General features: G+C 41.2%; 1 protein-coding gene across 1 annotated transcript in view; it reads right to left on the bottom strand.

The window, feature by feature from the left end:
- Positions 1-243: 243 nt before the first annotated feature.
- Positions 244-25094, bottom strand: part of POC1A (POC1 centriolar protein A) — a gene marked incomplete at both ends in the record, with an annotated part of 59200 nt that continues 34349 nt past the window's right edge. The window contains 2 exons of the mRNA XM_082004609.1: positions 244-342; positions 12399-12539. Coding sequence (XP_081860735.1) covers positions 244-342; positions 12399-12539 — 240 coding nt within the window. The remainder of the gene's footprint in view (positions 343-12398; positions 12540-25094) is intronic.

Raw genomic sequence — 25094 nt, 5'->3', positions numbered from 1 at the left:
ATACGCTGGCTGCCATATCTCTGGAAAACATAGGAGATCACAATTGTTATCCACACTTATGAATAAAATATTTCTTTTATTTTAGTAAAGTAACAAAGCTTATTTACAGACACAATAACTGTACATTCCAATTAAAAAATAGATTGTGCTCAAAATCGCTCAAGCAAGTCACACACAGCCTGGTAGGAACACAACCAACCTCAAACCTCCCCATGCCTTCAGCTCCCGTCTTCTCTCAGGAAATCAGCCCGATTTGTTCTGAATGATTTTCTGCTGATTCTCAAGACATTCCTTCAGCTTGTCTTCAGTGAGTGTCAGCCTCTGCTCCAGGATGGAAACTGTCTGCAAAACAAAACAAGAGCTGCTGTTGAGCTGCCCACAAAGACAAGCTACATACTGTACTCTCAGCGGGTAATAAAATGTTAAATCCACAGGAGTATTTTGAGGTATTTCAGGGCTGTAACTCCTTTATCAGCATTTTAGTAGGCTGAGCCCCACATGACTTGAGAGGAGCAAAGGAGGCTGGTGGGCACAAAGCTCTCCTGCAGACAATGCTGAGCAGCCATTTTGGCAATCGGTGCTTTCAAATTGGGTTCTGCATTTCCTTTCACAGACAGGTTCTGTCCTTCTACATTCGTGAGCCACCAGACACTAGAGACCAACCAGACACTCTTCTGCTAACGACAGACAGAGGTTTTGAACAGTTTTGCCCAGTTTTAACTTCGATTTTGCCTCTCTGCTTTCAACTTTTTCCTCCCTTATCTGGATGCCATCAGTTTGCTGCAATTAAAACACGCAAAACTTGCTGGACAAGCACAATGACAGGCAAGAAAACCCTCCCTCCCAGCATAAAGCAGTGCAACAGGCAATGGAGGGGAACTGAAACCCAAAGTGGCAATATCTACTTCAATATAATGCCTAAATACTTTTGTGTAATCCAGTTAGCCCACAAAGGATTGTTACATCTTTCTCCTCAAGCTGAAGTCATCATGTACAGGATACACAGGAAGAACATTTTAACCACGTGGCAATAAAAGCTTCTGCTGAAAACCTTTTATTGATCGCTCCGAGCTAATCAAGGGACCTAGCTATGCAAAACCGCTTCCAGCTTCCAAAGACACCGGAATGGCTGATAATAGGCAGTGATGATTTAATGCTTTAGTATCCATAAACTTATCAGCAACAATCAATAGCTTCACATTTTGAGTGTTTTTACTGCATAAATAACATCCTCTGTTAAAAACAAAGGATGTTCAGAACCTTGGACTTTTAATAAAGTTATTCAAATAAACTTGGACAACCGCTGTTTGTATAGAAGTTATACATAGAAAGCCTTTTAATAGCACATTTCATAAGCACATCTCTAAGTTCCTGACAAAAGAAAGCAGGTCTCATTATCCCCATTTTACAGCTGGGGAAACTGAAGCACAAAGAGAGGAAATAACTTGGCTAAGGCCACTCGAGTGACTAGGAAAAATCTCCCATTAAATAATTTGGGGAATGAGGCAAATAGGGGGTGGGAAAACAGCACCAAGCACTGTGGCAAAGCCATCTCACAGGACAGCGTATCAAAGTCAAAAAGGGCTGTGCATCCTGGCATTTACCATAATGTACCCTTTTTTTTAATCCCCAAACATAGTTCAAAGCTTATTTCTACCACACATGCACCACTGACATGTGACAAGGCAGAAGAGCTAACTCCTACTGCCTAATGCAGTATTGTTGCAACTGTGGAAGGCTTCACCTGAAAGAAAAAACCCTGCATTACTTAAATATTCCCCTGGGCTACAGCACTAGCTTCATTTAAGTTTTTACCTCCTCTACTGCCACTCCTTTGAGGCACGAGAACTGCAGTACACAGAGAACCAGAAGAAAAGTTGTGGAGCCAGCAGGAGCCCTCCCGCCTATCCAAAGGGGAAAGGATTTCATCTTTTTCATATCTCGCCACGCTACTGCCCAGTGGCTGTCTTACAGAGGTCAGGAGTAAAACTGCTCAGGGCAGAGCACAGCAGGCTGAATGTCTGCCAGTGGTTTACAGCAAAGATCTTACCCTGCAAGCAACCAGAGAATGAAAAGCAATAGGGATCTTGGCTTTTCCATTTGAAAAAAAAGCAAGTAAACTGAAGACTTGGTTGGGGGGGTGGGAATGAAACACTGCATCAAATTTCCTTTAGAAAGATAATCAACGAAATTCATGTCCTGGACACACTACCTCGCTAGAAGCAAAGCCCCACATTACTTGTGATTCCTGCATCCCGTGATTTACTGCCACTACGATCCTGCCGATAAGAGTTAAGTGCTGTTACATGCAGCACCGCGAGACTCGGTGCAAATGAAGATTTCAGAAAGTGTTGCATTTGTAAAAAAGATGTAGGGAAAATGTTTATTGGAATGGAAATTGCATGTAAGTATAAGCAGAAAGCTTGTAGTGAGTATTTTTTGGAAACTAGAAGTGGAAAAGTAGCAGTCAGAAATGAAATCCAGGAAGTCTGAAGTAGGAACTGATGACTACAGTCCATATGATGCCTGCAATACGGAGGGCACCTGACGTGCTAGGAACATAAGGGAAAGTGCAAATACTGCCCAGCTGTTGTTACTGCTGCATTAGTATTGTAACTTACATATGAAAGAAAAGTTCCTTTATGAGCAGCTGACAGTTTTACAATATTTCCATGTTGCTATTTATAAAGCAAGTCCTTGTTGGTAGGCATTTGCCTAAACTGCGCCCATTCAACTGCTGCAAGTTTTTGCTATTGCTTTTCAGAAGATAACGAACCAACAATTAAGCCGAAGAAGAAAATATCATTAGCCAGATTCAGCAAGGATTCACCGGAGGCAGGTTCGCACTCGAGCCCTTTCTCCGTGGCAGAATCTGGGCTTCCCGTTGTGTCAGGAGCACAGTACATGTCTCCATTACACACCAGGGAGTTAAATGCTGGATAATTTATTATAGTCTTGGCTCAAATTGGCAGAAGATTAAGATCTTAGGCTTAAACGAGAAGAAAGATCAACCTATTTATTAAGGAGTATTTCTGACCTTACAGTAATATACTGAGCATTGCTACGGACACCAGCGCAGAATATGGAATTTTTTTTTTTTTTTTTTTTTACACGAAAGAAAATTTACTTAAATCACTTCTACCAATGCTTCCTGCAACATTTGTCTTAATTCATCTTCACAGACTTAGCTTAGAAAAAAACCCCTGTTCTTCTCTTTGAAAACATTAGTGAGAAACTGTGTAAGAAAGTAAATAGGATGCAACTTATTTTTTTCAAGTTCTTTCACCTCCATTCTACCCCAGCAGACCTAAACTGAAGCACTCTGTCATCACGCTTGCTTGGTCTCTTCTCCCAAGTAACAAGCAATAGGATGAGAGGAAACAGCATCAAGTTGCACGAGGGATGCTTAGATTGGGTATTAGGAAAAATTTCTTCACTGAAAGGGTTGCCAAGCATTGGAACAGGCTGCCCAGGGAAGTGGTTGAGTCACCATCCCTGAAGGTATTTCAAAGACATGTAGACATGGTGCTTAGGGACATGGCTTCGTGGTAGACTTGGCAGTGCTAGGTTAGTGGTTGGACTCTATGATCTTAAAGGTCTTTTCCAAACCAAATTATTCTATGATTCTATTCCTGTCATCATTCCATAACATAAAATCCTTCTCTCCATTCATCTTGAAGGGGGTAGAAGTAGCTTCCTAGCTTTACTTAAAAAAAAAAATTTTCTTAAGAGTTTGCTCCACCAGTTTTTTTAAGTCTATGCTAAAAAAACAGATTTTGCAGGGCACTAACATATCAAATAGCCCAAGAAAAAACAGTACTTATACCTCTTAAGATTTTTCTTTTCTATTTGACATGTTAATTTATGAAGACAGCATTTTCTTTTCAATTTATCAAAAAATGCACCTGCAAAAGAACATGCAACAAATGCAGAAGGTTCTACGTTTCCGTACACTCAGTTTCCCCTCCCCACTGTGCTGGTACAAGGACAGACTTAGGGATGCCTTTCCAAGAGGTACAATGAAGACTATAGATGGCCCATGGGTTTGCCGAATGAGACTTGTCAAGTTTGACCTGGAGTTGCAGGCTTAAGAGCTCTGCCCCCTGTAAGAAGCAAGGCCAACACTGGTTTGTTTTCGAAGAGATAGATGCCCTGCTATAACTTCTTACGGTTTTCCCTAAAAATGGTCCTTTCAGAGCTGATTTCGGTCCCAAAGGTGGCCAAGTACAGCAAGTAAGCCACTTCATAAAAATGCTGCCTTAGCATCCAAGGGTCCTTCTCCTTGGCAAGTGCTGAGTGGGTTCAGAGGTACCTATATACCTCTCGGGCGCAAATTCCTGACACCTCGCCCCCAGACTACTGCACACCATTGAGGACACCTATTGGCACTCTACTGGAAAGTAAAAACAGTCTTGCAAGAAAGCAGTACAGTTGCCAACTTTCAAATGCATCAGTTAAACAAGAAGAGACCCCAGTTACTGTATACAGATCACTAAAATGGTACCTCCAACGCCCACTAAATACAGTCCTGGGCATATACGCAGTCCTATGCAGAGACAGGAATTAGCAAGTATCCAGGTCAATAATTGGCAGCCCTTCCTCTGAACTAAGGCAATGAGTGAAATAAACTACCACAGGAAGGGTTTGCACCAGCGTAGCCCTACCTACCTCTTACAGAAGAAGAAAAAAAACCCAACTCCTTCCACCAACAATAGTTTAAAACACCAAACTCCAGCTGCAAGATTTAAAGGCTCATGGAAGAACTAGTGCAGCAAAAGCAATTCTGAGGTTCAAGCATGAACCTGTCTGGTAAGAAGCAGCCTCTCCTCCTGTTGTACTAAGTTTTGCCCTGACTTGCTGCCAGCCTCCCTTCGGTCTCAGCAACTGCATATAGTGAAACTCAAAGCAGACCCCTGCTATTAGTAAGCATGCTTAAAGCAAGCTAGGCTGCCCTCCTCGTACACAAGTTATATCTTAACACAGTGTTGAGATGGGACCCGAAGCAACTACTATTCAGTATGCTCTGAAGCATTTTCAGCAAAAGCTGGCAGTTTAGACTAACCAAGGAACTAAGCTTCATATCTGAGGGTATAACAAGGTATGAAGCCTTCACAGTTATTAACACTTTATGCAGCAAACAAATGCATGCAAGGCTCTTTGCATGCTGGGACTAGCCTTACTCTAGTGGTCAAAGCCTTAATCTCAGAGATCAAATATACAATTAAGGCTTTTTTTTTTTAAATGTGAAATGATTTCTAAAGAAATGATAGCTCTTCAGCTGCTCAGACTAAAACAAGATCTGCTATCCCAGAGACATTTAAAGTAAGTTCTGTAGCTCCTCACCATCTCAATTGCTTTGAATGCAAACTCAAAAGGTGAATTCTCACAAAGCCTATTTACATAGAATATTTCACTCCAGGCTGATTTACAAATAGTGTATTGATTATTTCAGAATTAAGACGATAGTTCATGTAGTGCTTTAGTCTTCCCCTCAAACTTTTTTTAATGCAACTTCCTGAATTTTCCTGGGTTTACTTTGTAACATGCTTCAAATTCCACAAGCTTTTATGTTTGTTACTACAAAACACTTAGCTCCAGCATGGCTAGACAGGAACATACAGGTCGGTGCTTGCTGTACAGCTGTGGGTTAGGAAGTCCCACAGGCTCCCTCAACACAGATTTTGCACGTTCAGCCAATATCACATGTGGATGAGGAAAACGCGACTGTGCCTGCAGAAGTGCAAATGCTAGCACTAACCTGGCCTCCTCAGGACCCCTATGCAGAGCTCCAGATCTGCTCAAGAAGTCGTGTGCCTAAACAGCTTCCACATCTGTTCTCTAAAGCAGCGCACAAGTCCCACCAGCTCTCTTCAGCCAGTCAGATATGTGCTACTCGCAATACTTGAAAAGTAAAGAATTTTTTTATATGTAGCAGCCCAAAGCACTACAAGAAGGGAGTGGGGAGTTATAAAACTCGAAACCAGTATTGCTCAGCTATCCACTCCTTGTTACGGTGAGGGTGGTGAGACAGTGGAATCAGTTGCGCAGAGAAGCTATGGATGCCCCCTCCCTGGAGGTGCTCAAGGCCAGGCCAGATGGGCCTTTGAGCAACCTGATCTAGTAGAAGGTGTCCCTGCCCATGGCGGGGGGGTGGAGCTGGATGATCTTGAAGGTCCCTTCCAACCATACGATTCCATGATTAGCAGCTGCCATCTCTCCTTCCACCTCCCACATACACTCCACTTTCTGTAGATCCTCAACTCAGTTAACCAACCCTTTAACTAAATTATAGGAGCAGCTTTGGTGCTGCTCAGTACAGGAACAACAAGTTATCACTCATGGTGCTCATTGTGCTTTTTACAGTAGGAAAACCATATGAAAGTACCTGAAAATTCTTCCAGGTATCAAAGTATCATCTACTTTGCCAGACCAAGCAGCATGGTCTTTACCAATATCACAGTGACCAAAGAGACCCTGGAGCACAGAAAAGGATCTCCTTTGTACTAAATCAAAGATGATGAGCCATGGGTTCTGCCAGCTTCCTCCATGCAGTGTAAGGACACAAGGTATGCCAGTCATTGTAACTGAGCCTTTGTGTTTACAGCCCTCTTACTAAAAAATGTCTCATTGCACATTGCTGGTGCTTCAATCTTGACAGCTGATCAGCCAAAGCTAAACTGAGGGCACTTGCATCAGATCCCACAAGTTTCCAGAAGAGAATAGCTGCACACTTCTGCACAGGTACCAGCAGCCTTCCTGGTGCAGAGCTCCTAGACCTCTGGGGCTAGACCAGCAAGAGTCAGGGGACCAAATTTCGGCACACAGTTTGAAAACACAGCAAGTTATGATGAGTTACAACAAAATATCCAAGCACGTACCATGGGAGCAACTGCACAACATAGAGTTTAGTGACCCCAAAAGATTAGAGGTCTCCCCCAACCACAAGGACTTCAAAGATTTCCCATATCCTTCCCTTGTCACCCAGTCTACCTCTTGAAATGATGCAAATCACTCAGTTAAATTAACCCAACTGCTGGTACCCAATAGCTGAATAACAATTTATATCAATCTTCAAGGTCTGCTTGTGAAAACAAAATGTGGGAGGTGTTTAATATTGCTGCCCATTTAAAGATAAAGGAAGGTGAAGGTCCTGTGGACCTCCAGGGAGATGATCAGCACTTTTGAGAGGCCAGCCTTTGGACAGTGTCCTGCTAATACAGCAATATCCCTGGGAGTGCATGTAAGTCTTAGAAAGAAGAAAAATCCATTTGCATCTAGACTTAGAGATTTTGTAACACACATATTTTGGAAGTGAATTTCAGAAAAAAGTAGCCCTGATGACACCATACAGAGGACTGGCAGCAACCAGGGTACCGCACTTGTTTTCTTTGAGTGAAAGATCAAAGCTACTGCATCTCCAAGAGGGTTCTGACTCATGAGAAATAGCCTCTATGTCCTTTAAATTAAGATTTAAAAACCAAGCTCACCTGGCATTTCAGATTTTTCAGATGGGAACTTCTTTTATTAGTGTTTTGGATTTCAAAACTATTTATTTTGGAATAAAGACTGCTTGCCATTTTTCGCCTATGTGTTGGGTCCACCTGTAGCCAGTAGGAGTTCAGGTATTGAGAGTAACATAGAAACCAAGACATTTGTGCAATGAAGAGGTAGCAGCACTTAATGAACAAAAGGAAAAAAAAAAATCTTCATTCTTGACTTTTCACTACTTGAAGTCATAGGAACATTTATTTTACTAAACCAGTTGCTTAATCCACATTCAATAACTTTCAGAAGAGAGGAACCATTCATTCCTCACCAACACAGGCTTTGGAGACCACATCTCCAAAAAAAAAAAAAAGAGTAACAAATAATGAAAACAAGTAAAATTAAATAAGCATTGCACACACAAACATTTTCAGTTTTAATTAAAAAGCAATCCAGTTGTCCAAGTCTTTTTTTATGCTAAAGAATTTAATTTTAAAAATTCTCCTCCCTCCCTCTGCAATCTTCTCTGGAGTGAAATAATCCTTTAATCTCACATGAGCTAGATTGTACTTCAGTTGAGGCTTGGATTATTTTACGGATTTAGCAAGTCTTCTCCATTTCACTGTGTTGTTTTCTCCCAGCTACAACGCAAGATTAGTTTGGGGAAGTATACAAAGCTGTTTCCTGTGGGTGGATTATCGCAGCTATTTATGAATTTTTATGCTAACCTGATTCTGAACTCTTTGTTTGGAGCAGACATCTTCCCACATAAAAACAGCAGCTTTTGCCTCAGTGCTCGCTGCCCACCAGTGCTATGGATTGACAGAATCAATGTGACAGCTGCAGGTGTTTGGGGTGAGGGCAAGAGTATACAAACTCTTTGAAGATGATCATTGCAAATGCAAGTTCTCCCACTGCAGCCAAGATGGTTACTCACAGATTATGATCTTTCAGAGGTGCAGTTCAGCTGCAAGTGCAGAAAATGCATTTGAACCAAGTAAACTCTTAATATCGGCTCCATTTTTGTTTCTGCCAAAACACACCTTTCCATTCCAGGAAGTTATCCAAGAGATAAAAATCACCTTGTTTTCCCCTTAAACTTTAATATTCAGCCCACCTCTTCATATAGCACTGAGGTACTGAGATTCAGCCTTAAATAAAAAAGTAACTGATAAACATTTTGCATTTTCCTCCTTTTCACATCTCTGAAATGCCAGTAAAGAACAGAATTTTTAAACATTGAGACACTGACAAGATACTAAGCTGCAAGAAAGGGAGCAAAGCATCTATATCCCATACTTCTTACTCTCATCTTCCTCATTCCTTTGCCAGATTTGAATTGCCTGCTTTCCTACAAAGGGGCACCAGTGTATCTAAGTAATCCAAAACTACTGGAAACAACCAGCTTATGTCTGCGTCTCAACTCCATCCTTCAAGGCAGCAGAATCATTAAGCATGTGCTACTCTTCTGAAAAAGGCAGACAAACGTTAACTTCCTTATTTGCACATGAAGTATGGCCAAACACAAACCACGTTCAGAAAAAAATGTGAAGAGCCTGTCAGATCACATTAGAGCACTTTCTTACAAGTAAAACAGAAGATGTTCTGACAGTTCTGCTGAGGAGGAAGGGGGGAAGGTTTCAGTGAATCAAAGACCAGTTTAAAGAAAATTGCCAAAACCTTACAGAATAAAATCCTAGCACAGAGTCAACAACATAAAAATGAAGCTTTGTAAAAATCTAAGGGGGGCATATCTATTTGCTGTAGCGGTTACTGCTAGATTTGGTACACAACAGCCACTAGTTTCTTCTGATATAACTTTCTCCAGTAAGAACTGAAGTACCTAACTGAAGGAGCGAGTCTGCTCAAGCGTATCCTGCTGCGCGGGGCACAACGCCTCTACAGCCTCAGCACTTCCACTTGCAATTGGCACCTGGCAGGAAGAGACCTCTCAATAGAATAAAACCAATCCCGCTGTCTCCAAGTACACGGCACCCCACTTCATCTGGAAATCTATTACCAACAGAGGGAAGGTACTGATAATTGGGGAGCAGCAGACAATGCAGCTTCAAGCGTGCAGCTCAGAACAAAGCTGTGCATTGGCAAGAGATGACAGCCTTCAGCTGGTGCCTTACTATTACCTCTTTCAGCAGAAATTGAAAGTATTTTTTCTCCTTTCCACTTTTACATGATACCAAGTTTAGATAGATAAGTATCATGATAGCTAAGGAAATAAATATTAGGAAAAGAAATGAGGTTTATACTTGCATAATTTCCCAAAGTAGTTTATCATGACTAAGTTTCCCCCCACTGATATATTACATCACATTAACACACTGTTAGAAACTACGACGAGCACAAAGAGCGCAGGAATTCAAGGTACCACGTTAGAGATATACCCCATCTCCCACGGAGCTAACAAATTATAAATTCCTGGAAAACCTATGGATGGCTATGTCAATAGAGGGTTTCTGGAAATATCACAGGGATTCTGTCCTTTCTGCTGAACTGTATGGCTCTCCCTATGCCATTAGTGTTCTCTTTAAACACGCACGACTTAGGAATTACAAATTGCCGATTTATAACAGAGCACCAGGAGACTACTGGTACATCCTCAGCCCTTCTTCAAGAAGGGAAAAAGTACTGACACCTGTCATGCGTTATTTATGAAAGCTTTTTGTTCCATTTTTGAAGGACTGGTGTCCTCCTTTCACAAAAAGGAGTCAGCAAGCCCAAAGTTGCCATGTGAAACACACAATGTTGGTTTGAAACAGCTACACACAGGGAGCAGCACCCAGCTGTGCTTTGGCAGAAAGGGCTAGGAAAGACAACCAACCCAACATCACCCGCTGCTGTTTCCATTTCACTTGGATCTCTGCTAGCAGTCAGCACACAATGGCTCCTACCGGTCAACATCACGCGTGAAAGAGGAGTAACGATGGCTGTACCAGATTATATACTTCTCTATTACCGTCTGTCAGCATTGGAAAAAATAGTTTAGCTATGCAAGGCAGGTGCCCTCCAAAGTTACCTTCCATGGCTCTGCATCCTTCCTCTTTGAGGAACCTCCTCTCTTACTCTAAGAATGAGGACTTCTTCCATGCTCATTTACATGAGTTTGACTATTTGATGTTGGTTTCTTTCACTGCTAAATATCAAAGCCTTGGCACGAAAACGAAGAATTATGAAACCATTTCAACAGCATGTACAAATAGGTGTGCCTGACATACGCATTAAAATGGTATTAATACGAAACACAACATAGAAGAGATTAAAACCAATAGGAAATTAAGTTTTGTAAGGATGGCAAAAAAGCTAAAGAAAAGGTAAAAGGTTGCTGAATGCAGAGTTATTCAAGGCAGCTTTTGAGATTTTTACTATAATTTCAGGCCTATTTCCAATTTTATCCTACAACCTACTAATTTATTCCTCCCCCCCTGATCTCAATTTCTCTTTCTGCTAGGTTTAAAACAACATTTGGAATTTTCTATGGTTACACAATATCTTTGAGATGTTTGCATTGCTTATATCTAGTTTAAATCCCACACATATTGTTTACTGCAATATTTACCTCCTCTAAACACATATGAAGTTGAAAAGGAGCCATTACACATCCATCATCAGAAGTGCGGATCTGATTTATGTAATGAAAGATAAAGATCACATTCCAAACTTACTAGGGAGACGTAAAACAGTAATAAAGTATTTTGTGTATACACTGGGTTGCATTTTACTCACAAGCATGAGGGCCCTATGTCATACAAGATTTCTTCCTCCCTCCAGTGTTCAGTGTTTTAGAGATCACAGGAAAAAGTGCTTTCTTGCATTTCTGCCAAACGAACTTAACTACCTTTTGGTTTTCACCCTACGCTATTTTAGGCTGTCTGTAGTCCTGGAATGTTTTTTATCCCTAAATCAGCCCTACTTCAATCCCCTGATGGGCCCTCCAACCTATCATCTTACACTTCTTGACAGGTACTTCTCTAGAGCAGAGCGCTAACTCAGACTAGTAATCAGTATGTTCAACACCAAGTGTTCAAGACCTCCTTGTTCTTCCCCAGAAACAACAAACAAACTCACAGAAAAACCCTCCCACACAGATTTTTTTTTTTCAATCCTACAATCATAGCCTCATCTACAGGAGATCTGTTTACTATCCCCTGTTTTCTCCCTGCTTCTCACCTCAAAAATACGCAATGAAATTCAGCCCCAGGCAGTGATCAGAAATGATATTTCTTAACAGGAGCAACAAGCAGCCATTTGGTTAAACAAAGAACAGCTCTGTCCCCAAATTCTTACTAAGTAAACACATACTGTGATGGACCACCATTAACGGTTGGTACTGTTCAAGCATTGCTTAGTGACTCTGAGGAAGAACTGTATATTAATGCTTTAGCAAGGGATTAATTGTTTGCTAGCTGTGGGTGAGAAGCATGTTTCAGAGATGAGGCATGGAAGGGCCCAGACTTGTTGATGGGAGGAGAATACTGCAGAAATTGGGCTGTGTAGGTGAATGTTGGGTGGGGGAAAGGAGCGGGATCTGAACAGAGTTCACCTATAGACTGCAGTATAATGGGGGAGGGAAGAGACAGATATTCACCAAAACCGCAGAGTCCTACTACCAACCACTCCTTTAGGCATCACCTTGGGTACCAGAGCTGGCTCAAGTAGCACCCTGCTACACCGCAGCATGAAGGAATCGGGGAAAGAGCAGGGCCTAGGCTGGAAATCGATGCGAAGGAACTGATAGAAATAAGCTGACAAGCAGATGAAGACAGCTTTATCAAAAACCTACTAAAAAGCAGAGGTTTTGAACTGGCCACACTTTTATTCTATGAAACTATTGCAAAATATTCCCAATTCTTCCAGTCAGAGGTACCCTTTTCATTACAAAATTTAAGAGCAAACCATACCTGAGTCAGAACATCCAGCTGTCCCATAATATGCTCCAAGGTATTTGCAAGACTGGTCTCCTCCTCTTGCTGCTCCTGGTTCCTACCAGAATCCTGAGTTTTTGTTTTCTTAAGATGAACACCACAATCCATTTCTGATTGCTAGAAAAATAAACAGACATAATCTGCTACTGCGATGCAAACAACTGGAAAAGAATTTCTGTTTTATGGAGGGTTAACAGTAAAGAACAGTTTATGTTGAGACAGTCTATGCTATTAAAAACAGGTAAAGGAGAAAATGAATTGTTCTTGCCACAGCTGGAAAAGGAAAAGCTGCTGCAGACTCGTCTGCCTTGCCCAGGTAGAGGGGTTTTTTGTTGTTTTCTCTTTGTGTGTTTTTGTTTTTAAATCTTCATCAGGAAAGGCAAACCTGCAAGGTTCAAGTTTTACATGCACAAAGAGCTTTGGCATGCTCATGTGGTACACAGGCATAGACTGTACAGGTAAATGACGACTTACTGATGGAAGCACTAAATCCAAATCATACAAACTAAGTAAGCTACCCTGAGAGGAGTAAAATTATTTCACTCCAACAGTAAAAGCCTCTCCATGTTTGACAGTTGTAAGAAGGCAAGGATGCTGTACTACAGTTAAGTTCAGCAGAAGCAAGATGTTCCAATATGCATTAAAACAGGCAGTTTTGATTCAGTAATTTTAATTTTGTTTATATCTTGAACTGGTTTTCCCTCCTCAATGAGGTTAAGAACAAATTTACTTTGAAGTTTCAATTTCAACTGTTTTAGTTATGCAAGCCTGAATATTTCATTCAGAATAAATTAATTTTTAAAAGCACAAATAGATCTCTACTACACTTATTCTAGATCTCTACTCTACTTATTCTTTCATTTTCTTTCAAAATGGTATCTTCTTCTAGAACAAACACTATTTGCATTATTTATCTGCTTTACCACCAGTAGAAGTAGTTCAGAGAAGTTTATCTACCTAAACAAGGTAGCCAACTGGCTAAGCAATTGCAGACTTAAGTTTCTCAATTTACACTAACAGACAAGGTTTGAATCTAAAGCCAAGACCACAGCACTCAATAAGTAATTCTCCATAGCCCGATGCCTGGTGGAGATCCATCCCATGCATTTATTACTCATATATATGACTGAAGTTTGCAAAACAACAAAGCAGCAAGGAATTCTGAAGGATTAAAAGAATGGTGTCTAAAAGTTCTCCCAGACATACTTTTTCCAAGCAAGAAATGAAGAGTTGCTTCCATCTCTTCTCTCATACGCACTACTATGAATGCATTTCTCATCAGCACTGTATTGATTTACCTGTTCATCTCTATATTTGATGCCAGGTGCATGCAGATGTGCAACTAAGCTGCAACAAGACCTTAGACCAGCTCACATAACTTTAAACCCCAAACTGTTCAGTGTATTACGAAGATATATATACACACACAGAGAAAAAAAAAATATATTTCAAAAATAAACATATATAAAAAACTGGTGGTGCTGGGAGTCACTGATTTAGGCCATGGAAAGGCTCCCAAGGCTGAGGTCCAGCCCAATAGTTAGGCAAAATAAGCAGTGAAAAGAACAGAAACTCAGCTACGTAGGGAGACTACACTGGGGGGGCAGAGACACAGAAAAAGGCCGCAGCAATAGTAAGCTTTGGCAGGAGAATGCTTGCTGCTGGCTGCTAACGGCTAGTAAGGGCCAACTGTTCTTCCAGACCCTGCTAACCAAACTATCCTCATACAGCCAAGCATCACAAGACCAGTTTTGCATAAGCAGCAGGAAAGGAAGGGAAAGGTTTAAAGGATCCATATAACAACTGCTCCACAGGGATCACTGTGCTACATCACAGGCTTGGGATGCAGCTGGGTATCAGGTGGCACCAGCCACACCAACCTCCACTAATTTGCTTCCTCCCACTTGCTTGGATAATTTGGATTATCTACAGGCCCTAGGCCAACACAGCCCACGCTCTGGGTCACATTGCACAGCCCTGGCATAGGAGCCACACTCCAACTACTCCTGTGCTGCAGATAGCCCAAGAGCCACATGTTGCTCACCAATGCATCGATTTAATCAACTAAAATATGCTCTTGCAGAGATGAGATAAAGGCAACCTTACAAAGCTGTTATTTGCTGTTTAAATTTAAAAGTAAAAACAAAAAACCACACACGAAAACACTGCTTTTCAATGGGTAACTAGCATTAAAAAGCACGTTTCTTGTTATTTTAAGGCTGACTATCATATTTTGATGATGTAACTCTAGGCCAGTCAATAATGGCACAGCAGAAATTTGAGTGAGCTAACACTGCATACAACCTGCACTTAAAAACCCCAAATGATGATGAGCTATCCACTTCAAAACCCATTAGAACAAGCTGACTCACAGAAGCAGAAAAATGACTGTACCAACATATTTTCTCCCTCTATCTTTATAGCCTGTCAGACAGCTTTTCATAAAAAGCTGCTGGGTTAAACTCAAGAGTTGATGCTCTCTTTGCTACAGTCCACAAAGTTTAAAAGTCTGGCATCTTTGCAAAGGCAATATTGCATAGATATTCCCACAGCTGATGCTTTAGGGGTCAGGTGGTCCCTCATCATGTCAAGCTGAAGCCAGAGGCAGCGGCAGAAGCTGTTTGTCGCTGATGCTACATTCTACTCATCAGCTCACAGGCTACGTACCACCCCTGTGAAAAGCCAAGCAAGCTACTTCCACGAAGCCTGTGCAGGCTCCTGAAGGCACTCTGAATGGTGGCAATACTCCCAGGAACAGATGTGTATCTACATTTAAAAATAGAAGCATGACAATATGGCATACTGCCCCATTTCAACCACAGCTACTTGAAAGGTTGCTTACAGCCCATCATCCTCAAGAAGGTAACCTGTAGCTCATGCCTTCAGCAGTGAGGTTCTGAGTTAATTCATCTACCTAAACTAGGGACATAGCCAGCCAGCAAATAAAAAATGTCAATGTGTCATGGAGAGTGACTTCCAAAAGGGAGGCTCTCAACTGACCAAAGTCTTTGACTATTCAGTTCTATGCACAAGCACATCCTACCTACCCTACCCTGCCACAAGCAGGTGCAGAAAACAAGTACCCAACACCCACACCTACAGGTAGCACTTTGAAACACTGTCCACAAACAGTCAGGCAGAGAAGCTGAAATCAGTTTGCTCTAGCTTCTTATTCATCCCACCAGCTCTGATGGCATCAAGCTACAATCAGAAGTCTGGGACCTGTCCAAGCGGGCTGCTCAAAGAGGGGCCCTATATACAGCATTCAACAAGGGTTAAGCCTGGATTTGTCCAATGCAGGCATGTCCAGCACAAGGTGGAGCTCACCGAAAATACCTGCAAGCTCTCAGCTAGCCACACATGGAAACACTGCAAGCTGTAAATGCAACCCATGATGTACAGAACATCAGGACAACAGCAAAGGATCGGCTGGTGGCCGACCAGCCAAGGTGGACATGCACAGCACTTTCCTGTTGATAGGTTAAAGCAGAGCATTTGCATCCATCTGGATCAGATTCACTAGACTAATTTCAACTCGCTTTCTGAAGAAAGGGCCCAAATATGTATATTTGTATTGACACTACCCAAAGCATGTCCCTCTGCTACCAGCTAACAGAAGCCTTGTGAACCAAGGGGAACAGTGATACCATGGCCTTCCTACTAGGGCATCAAGAAGAAAAACAGGTGTTTGGGGTTTGTTTGGGTTTTTTTTACTCTTGAATTTTTCATGCCAAAGTCTTTTTTTTTTTTTTTTTTAATACAGTCAAGGAAGGCTTTGCCTGCTAAGAAAACACAAGTGGGACTTCACAGGGACAATGCTGAGGCATTTTACAAATGTCCTAAATCTGAATGGACACACAGAATTTTGTTTGACAATAATTTTAGAAAGCTGCCAAACATTTTGATGAGCTCAAACACACACCTCTTCATTAAAAAACTGGAAAGAGACTGCAATACTCAGAGGGAAAGGTTGTTTGCCATAAGCACCCACCTGGACTTCTGCTGCAGTTCAAGTACAGCAGTGACACCAGTTGAAACTGCGTTATAAAAGCAATAAGGCCACCTCTACTCAATCGTTAGTACAGCTTCCAAATTGGACAGTGGTAAGCATTATTGTGGGGTTCTTCAGGGAAAGCTTTGCCCTTTACATTTTAACAAAAGAGGGAAATGTTTGGAACTTTCCCTTAACAGCCAGACTACAACTGGTACTTACCACTGCCTTAATGGCCAGTACCTTCAAAAGGAAATGTGCACCCATGTGAGGGAGAACTGAATTGCCCCCAGATTGAAACTGTTTCCAATTTTGTAAAATGAGGATTAAATCATCCCTGCTACTGTCCATAAGAATGAACAAGAAAACCCTCGCATACCAAACTAGTTACCCCTCTCCTAATAACAATCTATATCATGCGGTGAGCCAGCCGCTAGTGATTTAAATTCTAACAGATCATTAAAAAAATATTGCAAAAATACAGAAAGAGCCCTGAAATATGCATTGTCTTCATGACAGTCTCAGTACTGATGAGCAGCACTATTACAGAGAGACACCTGTGCTCCCATCTGACTCACCTGCAAGGTAAAGTGCCAGCTGAATCCTGGGGACAGGCAGCAGAAACAATGACACTGCTGCAGGGGTTTAATCTATTTTAGTCAGAGTGCCATTTATTCGGCACAACTGAACAAATGTATTTGCCATTAAATATCTTATTACAACATCTGCTTATTAAGCACTGGGAGCATAGTGAGAAGCAGCTGAACATTAAAGGAAGAATAGATGAGCAGTTTCAGAATACAATACAGCTCTCAGTGACAAAGGGAAAAAAGTGATTTATTTATAGCAACCACTTAAAGACAGCACAGTGCAACTACTTGGGGAAAGGGGAAAATTAATCAGCCTTCATTCCAGAGGTCTCTTACCGAGCCTCTTATGAAAATTCTTCTGGCTGAACTACATTCTGGCCAGTTATTATAGTGCTGATCGGGGGGCTGGTGGGCAAATATTAACTATACAACACATGTACCTCCATAGTAAAACTGCAAGGGACAATTTAAAAAAAATGCCAGTGGTGATATTTAGAAGGTATATTGATGGGATAACTACCTACCTGAATTTTACACCTACAAATAAAAAGTACAATTCGTAATTTAATCCATAGGAAATATTTTCTCTTCTCTTCAACCCTCTCCACGGGAAGGGAGGAACTGAGCAGTGTGAGGCAGTTAAGTTCAGCTCTACCTTTGAGTCCCTTTAAATGTATTTCCACAGTGTATCTACTCTTTTGGGTTTTGTTTTGTTTTGTTTTTTTTAAGAGAATATGATATTATCAGGAACTAATTTTCAAGTATCTAGAAAAAAGCATTCCCTTTAAGCAACACATACATACAATGTATTAAATTCAATACAGTGTATTAAAATTCACTAAGTGCAATTAAATTCACTACCTTAGCTGAAAAAGCTCCCAGAGCAAGAACAGACGAGCAGAAAACTCCCAAAGGTGGTGTACATTGTTTATTTGAACCCCAATTCTACTAATACAGACAAGAGAGAAATACCATTAAAAAAAATCTTCTCATTCAAAGAGTCATTTTCACCACAGGTAAAGTGATATTTTGAATGTGTTCCCAGAGAGCAACAGTGACATCCAGTGGAAGCATATTAGCTTCAAGGTAAGGTCCACAAGAAGGTCAGATGGAATACACTATGCTAGATTGGAGGACTCATTAAAACCTGAGATGTAACCTCATTTCTCCCTGCTGCATACACAATATCATTGACTGAACACAGCTCTTCTAGCACAAGCACACTAGACCGGAAAAACATCCCCTCTTCACGGCAGCACTGAGGTTTCTGGTGCAGTCACATCCTTCAAGACTTGCATTACTCCACATCTACTGTCCAGCCCAGCATAGGGTAACAACTAGAATTAGAATACAAGTTTAATTATGTCAAATGATTTACAGGACCATTCATCCCTGCCCACCTCTTATTTCTGGATTCAAGCTGTGATAATGAAAGGGGATTTGGGAGGGAGGGGGAGAAAGAGAGAAGGGAGGCGAGAAGAACATTACTTCCCTTTCATTTTTATTTGCATTTTTGCTTCACACCAAAAGGTAAGTTGGGTTAGATAAGCAACAAGCCAGAAATAGTTTAGACAGAACCCTTCCTTCTCATTGGTGCTACTAAAAATACCAAGTTCAAACATTAAAACTTGGCACCTCTACTGTAATGGCCATGTTTTGCCATAGACTAATAAACATTAAGTCTGTGATAACCCCAAGAAGAAATGGAGTTAATAAGTACATCTCAAACCCCTCTAAGTCCCAAGGCACTCTTGTGCCAAAGCTTAAGTGAACGATTGGCAGAGGCAGGCTGATGGAGTAAGGTTTGTGTAATTTAAGTGAAGCAGCATCATACCATCCAGCTCTGCTGAACAAGCTGCCAGGAAGGAAAAAAACAGGGGTAACTACTAATGGCCAGCTACAGTACGCAAACATGCATGAAGCCAGCCTGTCCATACATAGAAGGCTGCACTTAAACTGAAATTTGTATTTGCTTACAGAAATACTAGGACCCTATCTCTGCAAGTGATGCTGTTTGGCAACCTCTGGCCAAGAGCAGGTCCTCACCCTGCTCCAGCCTGCCAGAAGGAAAAAGTTGATCCTGTCCTGTGTTTCAGTGACCTTGCTCTTCTGGTTCACTACCTGTTGGTCCACTTAACTCACCTTTATACTCTATAAGCATCGCTTTTAAACCAAGACAGACATTAGTATCATGGTTTTCAAGGTAATTTCAGGTAACAAGCACCTATGCGGACTGCCAAAAGCATCCAAGCTACATGCTGTCCATGCTTTTCGGTTGGTTTATACTGAGCACCACTATATATACACCATGGCATTAACTGGTTGTGTGCCAGCTGAGATCAAGCTCATTGTTTTTTGTGCTATGGGATCTTTGTTTTATACACGAAGTTGAAGGAAAGTAAATCCCTGCACCAATTTCCAACGAGGAATGTATCTGGCACTGGAAGGAATCGAAATCACAGTTCCTGATAAGCTCTGGCAAAGGGGATCGCCACAACCCCAAACCAGGAAGCAACATACCTCTAATAAAGCTAGGGTTTCCAAATGGCTAGTAATTAATGCAATACTACATCCACTCACAGTCTTACTAAGGAAAGATGCTAAAATAATAGGAGCTAATTTTCCAATAGTCAGCTCCTTTCCAATGTGAGTTGTATTTTAAATAGCTAAAAAGCCCTCTACAAACATCAAAGAATGGGAAAGTTTTGCACATATTACAGTCCCAAAAGCACAAATGGCATTTCTGTGATGGGTGAAAATGGGAAACAGTGATGACAGACATTGAAATCCCAGTGAAAGAGTGCATAGGTGAAACTTAATGACTACCAACTGTTTAAAAGGATAAAGCAGGTCTGTATTTATTGAGAGAGAAAGAAAAGTTAAGGTTAGCCTTCAACATTTTAGATTTGTCTTTTCCTACTTTGCATAGGCATTTTACCTCCCTTAACCAATTCTCGCCCCCTATCAGTCCTAGCATTCTCTTATGAGATATGAAGAGGTCTTCCAGAATTTGGGATGGAATAATTAAGCTTTGTTGTACAGGTGATGTTCAACTGGCTATCCCAACACTGCTCCTGGAGAATAACAGCACCAAAGATCTCAAAGGAACACTTTATATGGAAACAAGCCTCTACAGGAACAAAAAGATAAATATGAGAACCATTAGAAAGAAGTTTCACCAAGAATTGAACTACTGTTCCCTGATCCCATTTAAGATCATTCTTGGGAAAAGCTCCCCCAAAAAAGGCAGCCAAACACTGAAACAAAGTGTTTATCCTTACACTTTATGTAAGGTTCCTTATCCTTTATGTAAGGTTCTCTTACACTAAAAGCAAATCTCCAAGGCAAGAAGTAAAACACACACAGTAATGTCCTGAAGTGTGAACAACAGCTTCCAGCTCATTTTCTTCATCAGAATCATTTGCCTCTTTCTAATGAAATATGTATTTGTTAAGTAACATAGGCATGCACATATGTTACACATGTATAAATAATGCATGTTATGTATGTATACACACTTAAATGTATGCAGACACACATATAACAACATGCCCATTTGTTATTACTCTTGCTTGAAGTCTGGATTTTAGCAGAAAGTTTGAGATCTTAGAAACTTTTAAAGCTCGAGCCATCTTCATCCATCTCAAAGCTGACACCAAATAGCAGCTTGGAAAAAACACACAAATCTTGTCTCCATCTCTTCTCTTTGAATTATGACTCAAGCATTAAAACAAGCCACACACAGTAGCAATCTAAGCAGATGAATTTACATTAATTAGCCTGAGATGCTGAACTTAAAAGGCAAATTTTTATTCTGACCAATAATGACTTGTCAGGACTTGCCTTATTGTTCCAGAGCCTTAGAGAACAAATCTATTCACTGTAAGATGACAGAAATTACGAGTTGATCCTCTTATTTCTGCAAAACGTCTTGTCAAACCAGAACACAAGGGAAAACAGCTGTAGCAGCATGACTGTTCCCATCCCCTAACGGGCAAAGCTGTTGCAGGTTGTTGCAGTCATTCAGAGCCTCTTGGAAAGCCAAGCTGAGGGTGCCTATACCCTGCCTTTTCCTCCCTCTCAAGTCCCTCATCAAGACAAGATATGAAAATTGATAAATAGCCTGCAACAATGTGTAAAAAAAATGTGAGGCAAACACTCATTTAGTGGAGTGAGAAAACACCATTTGTTTTGCTCTGATGGATCCTCAGAGTCAAATTAAGATGCAGAAAATTGGTGAGATCTGCAGTGACGCTCCACAAAGAGCAGAGCCACCTTCTATAGCTATCCAGTTCTGCTCAGATAAACTCGGGCTTCCCAATATGAAAAAAACAGCTACTGTTGCTAGACTTTATTCTCCAATTAATTAGAGCTGGACTCCAGAACTCAGTTGGATCCAGCCTTTTCAACAATGAAACCAAGGGATCACCCCCTCAGAGGCTACCCATAAAATGGATGATGCAACACAGATGCTTTCCTGCCTGATGTTATGGGCTGGAACCAGGTTACCTGTATCAGCAGGAAGGAGTTCAGATAGACCTATAATCATGTAACACAAGACCGAGTTGCTATCTCTTTGTTAACAAGAACATATGTTTATAAGTGAATGGGCAGTGTGCTCTTTCTGGCCCACATTAGCCATAGTTCCTAGTAACCATACTATGGTTAGTGTGGTTATTCTCCCAGAGCCTGAGGATGCTGAACCAGGCAGGAAGAAATCAAGCAGATGTTCTCAACTAGCCAGGCTTGCTCACCATGACAGCTCCTTTAGTCAAGTAAGTGTCTGGTACCTGTTGAGGGTTAGAGTTTGTCCCACTCAATCTCTGGTTTCCACCAAGACGAGTGGAAGACACCACAGGAACACACTTCTTGCACAGAAAGAACTACTAGCTGCTCTTGCTAAAAGAAGGATGAGAGTGATGAAAAAAAAAAGTTACATCCTTCTGGCTCTGAAAGTTTAGAAGCACAGCCTCTTCAGGCACAGGCCAAGGTAGAGACCCAGCTTTGTCCGCACCACAAAGGAGGGAAAGAAGCCTCTTCCTCTGTTCCTCTTGAACCTCTGTCTCCTTGCACAAAAAAAAAACAAACACAACCCACAAACAAACCCAAGGTCACATGCTGCAATAGGCTTACACAAGCGGGCTTCCTTCAGTGAAGGAAGAGTGAAAGTTATGAGTAACCATCTGCAACTGCACTGCTTGTTAAGGATGTGGGGAAGAGCTGCCAAGCATCCTGAGATCAGTCGTAGTAAGACTCCTGCCCATCCCTACGAAGCTTCTGCTTGGACAGCCAAGCAGGGTAGAGAACAGTGGAAACATCCTGAACACTCATCACACTGTTTTTTGGTTGCTTTTGTGTTGTTGGTGGGTTTTTTGGGGGGGAGGGTTGTTGGTTTGTTGTGGTTGGGGGGGGGGTGTTTTGGTTTTGTGGGGTTTGGTGTTTTTTGTTTGTTTTTTTTTTTTTTAAAGTAAATGATCTACCTACCTATTCCAAGAGGAAGACAACCATGTACCAGACTAAAGGTCCCTGGAGTAGGAACATATCCTCAGAAAAACAAGATGACAAGCAGATCAGGAAAAATAATAATTTTGCAGACCACATTTGTCCTGAAAGCTGAAGGTTGGATCCCCTGCTGTTGCATACAGGATTCCTCCCTTAAAACTCTTCAAAATAAATGGAAGGGGGTGAAGGAGGTGCAAACAACAACACACATTCACATCCAATTGCGAAGAGTTGTAACTCTGTACAATGAAACTGCTTCCCGGGAAGGGATTTCACAGCAAGAAAAAAGTGTACAAAAGTATTTATAAGTATTAATGGATGCCAAAATTAGAGACAGTGACCAATCTGGAAGCCAAAAGGTCAAAAAAAGAAAAGGCACATCTGGCCTATGAGTAACTCAGGAGGAACTTATTTAAACAAGGAACGAGTGCCTGACAGAATGAACTGCTGCAGTCAGCACGGAGACCATAAGCTGAGCACAGGAGGCACCCAAGGTCACCACACACAAAACAGAACCAGCAAAGGAGAGAAGTGGAGTCAGCTTTGGACATTCAGTTATAGGCCTCAGATGGTTTTATGATCAGATCATGGTTTTTAGAATTAATTCAACAGGACTATTTTGGAAAAATTGCCATTGAAGAAATAAGCATAGTCTAATGCCTGGAGAAAGGTTTAAATCCAGCAGTGTAGCAAGAGGCCTAAATGCCTGTCTTAACCAAAAGACACATTTGAAGAGTCACAGGCTACTTACTTGTTTAAAAGTCCTTCCTACTGAAGCATTGTTCTTCCCAAGCTTCACTTTGTGAAGCCTGCTATGCCATTAGCTTTCAAATTTGGTAGCTCCACAGTTGAGTACCATTTAACTTCAAAGGAGCTAAAGATATTTGAAACATTTGTGCTCTTGAATTTCAAAAGAGCAGAATGACTTCTTGGCAAGAGAGTGAGAGGACAACTCTGCACCTCTGCCCACATCTACCAAATTGCCCTACCAAGGGATTACCTGCTTTTGGGTCTGTCTGCACTCTGAGACCTACCAGGAGCAGAAAACTGAGCGGAATGTATTTAAGTCATATGGTTGCAGAATTCACAACCGAATTGGCAAGAGAAACACTTCCCCATCACCTGTAAGCTTACGTTCTGCTGTACCTATTGCCTCTCCCACCAGGATACCCTTAGTTTGCGATAAACTGCACACAACCCTTGCAGACTGCATTTCACTGCTTTTTGGACATCCGAGGCTTGTGCCCCTCCCTGTTCAAGATAGCTTTGCCTCTGAGGTTCCGCAACAAACACATTTTAAAGTATTTTTCTTTAGAAAGCTGTATGTAGAGGCTTAGGCTAAAGTTTCCTCATCAGCCTCCTCCTTTGCAAAGTAGTATTTTGCACAGAGTTACAACATGCCTAAAGAAGGTTTATGTTTAAACTTGAGTAAGGAGTCTCTATCAATGAGTATTTCCTATTTTCCATAATACTGCATGAAAAACTGTTTACCAACTTAGCTTATACTATAATGCTTCTACTCATAATTTTCAGTGTACAAGTTCAGATAAACACCCAAGCACTTTCTAACTGTCCATATGACATCAACTGTTCAGCATTTGCTCATAACACTTGACCATACATAGTCTTCTTGGAATTAGTCAACAACAGCAGCAAATCTGTCACATAATGAAACAAGTGTTCTTGTATACTCACGTCAGCTGTAACCGCATGTACGAAGCTTTCCTTGTATTTGGGGAAAAAAACACCACCAAACCCCCAAAATAAAACACATTATCTGCCCTCTCTGGAAGGAACAAATTGTATGATGTTTTCACAACATATCAGATCCGTGAACATGTCCTTTGATCAGATCCCACACAAATCTTCATAGAGTTAGACCCTTATACTTACAGTTACTGACCCCAGAACAAGCATAAGAGCCCATCGTTACGAAATCACATGCAAAATCTATACCTCTTATCCTAACTTTCCTTTAGGTCCTCACCACTCAATATTGCAGCTTAAAGCATGAATTTACTCTTATCCCTTAGATTCTAGATCAAAGCAAGCACAAATGCTTATAGGATCAAGACACAGGGCTAAAAGACTTTATTTCTTCCCATCAGCTTCATACAGCATGCATCACAAGTGCTTGCCCTTAACTTTGGTTTTCAAGGCAATTATGCAACACTTAGTAGCAACAATCATTAGCTTATAATTCAGGTGAGCGTTCATTTCTGAGCTACTGCAATTCTGATCTAACACAGAGCCTCACATCTACACTAACAGATATTTATAATTCACTTCTGACAGCTTTAGTGTTTTCTCCATCACACTTTCATGTCTATGCTTTTACACCATAGTCACGACTGCAATTCCGGCTCATCATGAGCTTCTATTTCATTTGCATTAGTCCTTGCACTGAGCAGTTTTACTTTCAAAGCAAGCTGCATCTCCCAAGCCTCATATATTTACAGAAAACACAAGCAGGTGGGCAGAGCAACTTTGAAGTTCATGCCTATTGTTGCGAACAAGACCAGTACCCTGATTCATAATGAACTTTAACCAACAGCCTGAGAAACCAGCATCTTCTAAAGGCTCCAGTCT

This window comes from Phaethon aethereus (assembly GCF_964289735.1).
Source record: "Phaethon aethereus genome assembly, chromosome: 11".
Lineage (NCBI taxonomy): Eukaryota > Metazoa > Chordata > Aves > Phaethontiformes > Phaethontidae > Phaethon > Phaethon aethereus.
Note: the sequence above shows the minus strand (reverse complement) of the source record. Positions and strands in the feature narration are given on the sequence as shown.